The 6,000-nt window shown below is 39.5% G+C and overlaps 1 protein-coding gene across 1 annotated transcript; it reads left to right on the plus strand.

Annotated features, from left to right (window-relative positions):
* The first annotated feature begins 1,657 nt into the window (after window positions 1–1,657).
* LOC107293439 (tigger transposable element-derived protein 1-like) lies at window positions 1,658–5,553 on the plus strand. The gene is made up of 2 exons (XM_015822592.1): window positions 1,658–2,992; window positions 5,407–5,553. Exons 1-2 carry the CDS (start codon window positions 1,658–1,660, stop codon window positions 5,551–5,553), a joined length of 1,482 nt encoding a protein of 493 aa, XP_015678078.1.
* The last annotated feature ends 447 nt before the right edge of the window (window positions 5,554–6,000 follow it).

Below are 6,000 nucleotides of genomic sequence, written 5' to 3' on the forward strand. Positions count from 1 at the left end.
CTTATTTTATTTCCTCTTTGGTCACTAATTAAAGCAACATGGTAACTAAATAGAAAATCATAATGTGAAAGTTACTCCACTGTAACTCTGAAAGGTCGCTGCGTGAGGCAGTCCGTAAGCATGGGCTATTTTTACTCAGTATTCAGTGATAGCTGCCTATCAATTTGCATGTGTTCAAGTAGTTTTTTACATATACAGTGTAGGCAAGATATCCAATTTTTTAGCTCTATGAAGGCAACATATATTGGAGTAATAAAGTTTTTCATGTTTGATTACTGCAGTAAAGTAAAAAAAAAAATCCTGCTTTCTTCAAGGTTGAATTCAGAAAAAAAAGAACCTGCTTCCTAATGCTTAAGCAGACTTTTTTCCTTCTTTTCCTTTTCCTTCTTCTCCTTGCCTCATTTCAATTGAGTTTTCTTCCCTCTTTCCTGTTCCCTTTTCCCTATCCTTGTCTTAACTTTTCGGGAAGGGAACTATATAGAGGTAGTGCTCTTCGCACTTATGACTGGTTGCCAAGTGCCTTGTGTTCACATGATTGCCACTTGCAATCTTCCCTGCCAGTCTCTGCAGAAAGTCAACGGGGAAGCTGGCAGGAAAGGTTGCAAATCACTGCCACCTGCCTAGATGTCTCTGGGGGCTGATTGAAAAAGATCCCTGCCATTTCATGCCTGCTCATCTCGGCAGTTGAAATCCAAGTATGCATGAAGCCCAAAATCCCTGTCTCCCCGCCTTCATGGAGAGCCCCAGAGAGCAGGGAGAGAAGGTCACTCAACTCCATGCCTGCTTGAACCTCTGCAGCTGAAATCCAAGCATGCATGGAGCCCAAAATCCCTCCACGACCAGCAAGGACTCCGTTCGCTTAAGGATTCATGAGATCAAATGACCACAATGGGAAGTGCTGGGATTGCAGTCATTAAATGAAACAGTCACTTGGGTGTTGTTTAATTACCACTTTGCTCAGTGACCAAGACTCTGATCTCTATTGCGGTAATTAGGCAAGAACTACTCTGAGTGTACACTCTTGTCTCCATATGTGACAGTGATTTGTGTGTATGAGAGAGAAAACAACTGATTTACGCAGATGACAGACCAACCTGAGAATAAAATACTTGTGAAGCAATATTGCTATAGGAGTCTATTCTGTCTATTCTCTAAACTCCTGAACTTCCTATGAACCTTTGGCTTTTCTTCACAAATGGATTGTATGTACAGTCAACATTCACAGTTCAATCTGGCCAATTATCAAGAACCAGATTCAATCTTGCAGGTACTATACACTAAGGGGAAAAAAATGATCAGGTGGAGCTGGGCAGGAATTCAGTTAAGAACAAAACTGGGGTATACAAACAAATATTTAACATAGTAAATAAGTGAATGTGAAATGCATTTCTGCTAGTAGTGGCCATTCATGGGAGAAAGAAATTTTTAGCAAACAAGAAACATACATTTTTGCACTACAATACTGCTGCCCCCATCCATCCCCATCCTAATACTGAAGATAAATCCTTCTGAACCGTTCTGTCTCTATCTATCTACAGTACTTTGCAACTGGCTCTTATTTTGGCTGGCAATGTCTTCAAAAGGAAAGAGAAAGAGCTCCACTTCAATTAAGGAAGGAAGGAAGAAGCAAAGGAGAACCATCAATCTTGATTTGAAAATGAAGATCATCAAAGCACATGACGAAGGGAAGAAGGTAAACATTATAGCACAAGAAGAAGGGCTGGCCCATTCCACCATCTCCACTATTCTGAAGGACAAAGAAAGGATCAAAAAAGCAATTAAAGGAGCATCAGGAACAGATGCCATCATAACAAGACATCGAACAGGCCTCATCCACGAAACAGAAAAACTACTACTACTTTGGATTGAAGATCAAATCCAAAAGAGGATTCCGATTAGCCTTTCTCTCATTCAGGCAAAGGCGCGCAGCATTTTCACAACACTGAAGGAGAGAGCGGGTCAGGACTGTACTGAAGTGTTCACTGCCAGCCGTGGCTGGTTTATGCGGTTTCAGCGAAGATTTAATTACCACAGCACACGCAGGTCACGTAAAGTTGCAAGTGTTGATGAAGCTGCCAAACGTTTCCTGGATGAACTTGATGATATTATTGCAAAGGGGAGCTATTTGCCTGAACAGATATTCAATGTGGAGGAAACCTGGTTATTCTGGAAAAAAATGCCAGACTGGACCTATATCCATAAAGAGGCCAAAGCAATGCCTGGATATAAAACATTTAAGGAGAAAGTAACCTTGCTATTGGGTGGAAATGTCTCTGGATTCAAGCTGAAGCCATTTCTGGTCCACAAATCGGGGAACCATCGTGCATTCAAAAACGTATGCAAGCGCAAACTGCCTGTTTATTACCGATCCAATCAGAAGGCTTGGATGACACAAGTCCTCTTTGAGGATTGGTGTATGAATTGTTTTATACCTCAAGTAAAGGAATATTGCTTGCAAAAAAAGATTCCTTTTAAAATTCTCCTACTCCTTGACCACAGACCTGGACATCCCCCACATCTCCACAATATCTACCCAGATGTAAAAGTGGTTTATCTACCCAAAAACACCGCCCCTCTCTTACAGCCTATGGACCAGGGAGCTATCGCAATATTTAAAGCATACTATTTACGTGCAATGTTTGTCAAAGCCGTCGATGTAATGGAGGAGGATAAGAGGGTGACATTGCGTGAGTTTTGGAAAAACTACAATATCCTCCATTGCATCAAAAACATTGCAGCCGCGTGGCAGGATGTGACTATGAAATGCATGCAAGGGATTTGGAAAAAGTGTTTAAAATGTTTTCCTGCTCTGGTAAATAATTTTCAAGGAGTTGACCATAACAAAGATTTGGATGAAATAAATAAGGAAATTTTGACACTCATGAAATCCCTTGATTTAGAAGTCAGTGCTGAAGATGTGAAAAGTTTGATAGCCTACACTGAGGGAGAACTTTCAAATGAAGATTTAATCGAACTGAAAGAAGAATTGGAAGCACGAAGGATCAAAGAAGAAGAGGAGGAGGAAGAGGAGGAGGAAGAAGAAGAGGAGGAGGAAGAGGAGGAGGAGGAGGAGGAGGAGGAGGAGGAACCAGAGGAAGAACCAGAGGAGGAGGAGGAACCACCAGGGGAGGAACCAGAAGAGGAGGAAGAAGAAGAGGAGGAGGAGGAACCAGAAGAACAACCAGAGGAGGAAAAAGAAAAAAATGTAGAAATTCAGTCCAAAAAGTTCAATGTGAAAGCATTGGCTGATGTTTTCTTGGCTATTAACCAAAATTTATCAAAATTACAAAGTATGGATCCAAATATAGAACGTTTTGGAAAGGTGTATCAGGATATGCATGAAATCCTAAGGCAGCGGTTCTCAACCTATGGGCCGCGACCCCATTTGGGGTCGATCGACCATTTCACGGGGGTCGCCAAGCAAGGCTGTCCGCCATTTTTTTCCCCTTTTCCGGCGGGTGCTTTACCTCCCTTGAGCTGGGCCTGCTGGTGGTCGGCCTGCTCCGTCTCTGCCGCTTGCCAGCTACGCCTCGGCCGGTGCAGGGGGCGGAACCACGCATGCGCGGCGCTCCCGGGCAGGGAAAGTCCTCGACTTATGACCGGTTGGGTAGTCCTCGACTTACGACCGGTTTAGTCCTCGACTTACGACCGGTTTAGTCCTCGACTTACAACCGGTTGGGGGTCACGGCATTAAAAAGGTTGAGAACCACTGTCCTAAGGTGTTATCATGAAATATATGAAGACAAAAAGAAAAAAACTTGTGCAAACTAAAATTAGTGGCTTCTTTAAGAAAGTTACTCCTTCCATGACTACAGTTCCTCCCTCATTCCCCTCTCCAGCTGGAGGAATAGAAGACCGAGACAATCCTCAACCATCAGCCAGCTATCCCAATGTATCCAACTTTTCCAAAAACATGAGAAAAGACTATAATTTTGAAGGACTTTGGACAAGTCTGATTTTGTACTCATTTTGTTAAAAATGTTCAGTTCTTGAAAGATAAAAGAAATTGTGTTTGGAAGGTAGAGGTAAAATCATAATTTGCAGGCATTTGATTATTTATTTAGTGACTGCTTTACTTGACTTAACTGAAGGGGAAGTACTGCAAAATCATAAGCCCTGTCACAGTCACATAATTTTCTGCTTAGCGACTAAATTGACAGTCCTAATTTTCTTAATTGTAGTCACTAAAAGAGGACTAAAAATGTCAAAATTTCAATTTTAAATAAAATAAACTATAAATAGGACTAAAATGTAAGTTTCTAGTTAAGATTTTATTTAAACTAAGAAAATAGCTTTATAAGTGAATGATAATTATTAAGAATTTAGGCAGAATATTGTAGGATTTGGAGGCTTCTATATAAAATGCACAACAGTTTTATTTTTGCAGCAATGTCTTGAAATCATGTTCGATCAAAAATTAGTAATTATCACTAATATCAGATGCAAAGCATTTTCACACTTGTGGCCCATGACTTGAGCAATTTGAAAGCTGGTTAAATCTATTGAATGAGCACCTGTTTTCCTCACAACCCTTTCCTCCACACATTAAGGAAAGCAATTAGTATTTTTCCCCACTCACCTATGATGCTTAATGAGCAAAAACCAAGTCAGAGGAACCCATCAATCACTTTCCTTTAATTCCCTACATTAAAATCAGAAAAGCATTATTTTTGTTCCTGTGGCAGTACATGGTAAAACCAATTGAATTTGTACTAGCCTACTTTTCTGCTGCCTTGAGGAGGGGCAGAATGTGCATTAACATGGTTGTGAGGAAGAGTCTTTATTTTGGAGTAAAATGCATAGAATTTGTTGTAACTGTTATACTGTTGTGTTGTGTTGTCTTTTTTTTTTTTTTTTTACGATTCTGAAATTTTAGTGTGTTGTATACAGTCCTGGAAGAAGACTTTAAAAATAAGCTGAAAAACTGCACATAAATTTCTAATAATAAATATTAGAAAATCCTATAATATCGATGCATTAGTTGATGTGGTTAATCATACAGAAATCCTTTCACAAAAGCCAAATTAGAAAAAACTTAACATGCATATGGATATAGCCATTTCTCCAGATGGAGCTACTCTCAGTGTTGCTATTTATTTAACCAAAAAAAAAAAACATTCTAGGAAGATCTAGAATTGTTTATTAAAATTTCATTATATACAGATGTGACCAAAAGTATTGATACCCTCTGCTTTTTCTTAAGAGTCACCAGTTTTCATGAAATAAGTTGAAAGTGATATAAGGAAATGGCATCTATTATTCTTTAGTCCACTGTCCCAAGGGCAGATGCTCTGAAACTGATGTATGACTTAGCATATTCTTATAATGAAAATGGCATGGGCATACAGTACTTATTAGTACTCATTAGAAGTTAAAATACATCATTGCATGTTAATGGTCTGTTAGGCAGAATCCTTAACTGGAATCACAGGTGTCTTCAATCTTATAATCAGTTGCTCAGCCTATTTGAATGGAGAAAAATTCTTGGGCACTTCGTACTGTATGCAGCACAGTGACTATAAACAAGAAAAAGAAAAGCAGAGAGTCGTCTGATGAGGAAAGGAAGATAGGAATAACCAAGCATAGGAAAAGGAAAAGCTAGAAAACCATCTCCATTGAGTCTTATTTCCTGTGACCAAAATGGCTAATAGTTTCAAGTTTAAGATCCATGGGACTATAGTCAACTAGCCTTGACATTGCCACAAGAGAAAAATTGACCAACAATTAAAACAAAAGGGTAGTTCAAATGCTGGAGAAAGAACCAAAGAAGACTTCAAAACATATCCTGGCTGACTTCCAAGATCAAAGTATAACAGTATCAAGTTGCACCATCCATTGCTTTTTGACTGAAAGTGACCTCTACAGTAGAAAACTCAGGAAGACCCCGCTTCTGAAAAACAGACAAAAAAGCCAGACAGATGGAGTTTGCAATGGTATATAATCTATCAAAAATGATTATTGAAATTATTGAAATTTGGTGAGGGCTAGTAGCAAAGCAGA

This window comes from Protobothrops mucrosquamatus, unplaced genomic scaffold (assembly GCF_001527695.2).
Source record: "Protobothrops mucrosquamatus isolate PMUCROS unplaced genomic scaffold, P.Mucros_1.0 scaffold1617, whole genome shotgun sequence".
NCBI classification, from domain to species: domain Eukaryota; kingdom Metazoa; phylum Chordata; class Lepidosauria; order Squamata; family Viperidae; genus Protobothrops; species Protobothrops mucrosquamatus.

Excerpts from the sequence above, each read along its gene's own strand:
- LOC107293439 (XM_015822592.1), top strand. The coding sequence starts at position 1,658 with ATGAAGATCATCAAAGCACATGACGAAGGGAAGAAGGTAAACATTATA. Across the intron at positions 2,993-5,406 it reads AACTGAAAGAAGAATTGGAA|GCAGAATCCTTAACTGGAAT; the intron begins GCACGAAGGATC and ends ATGGTCTGTTAG.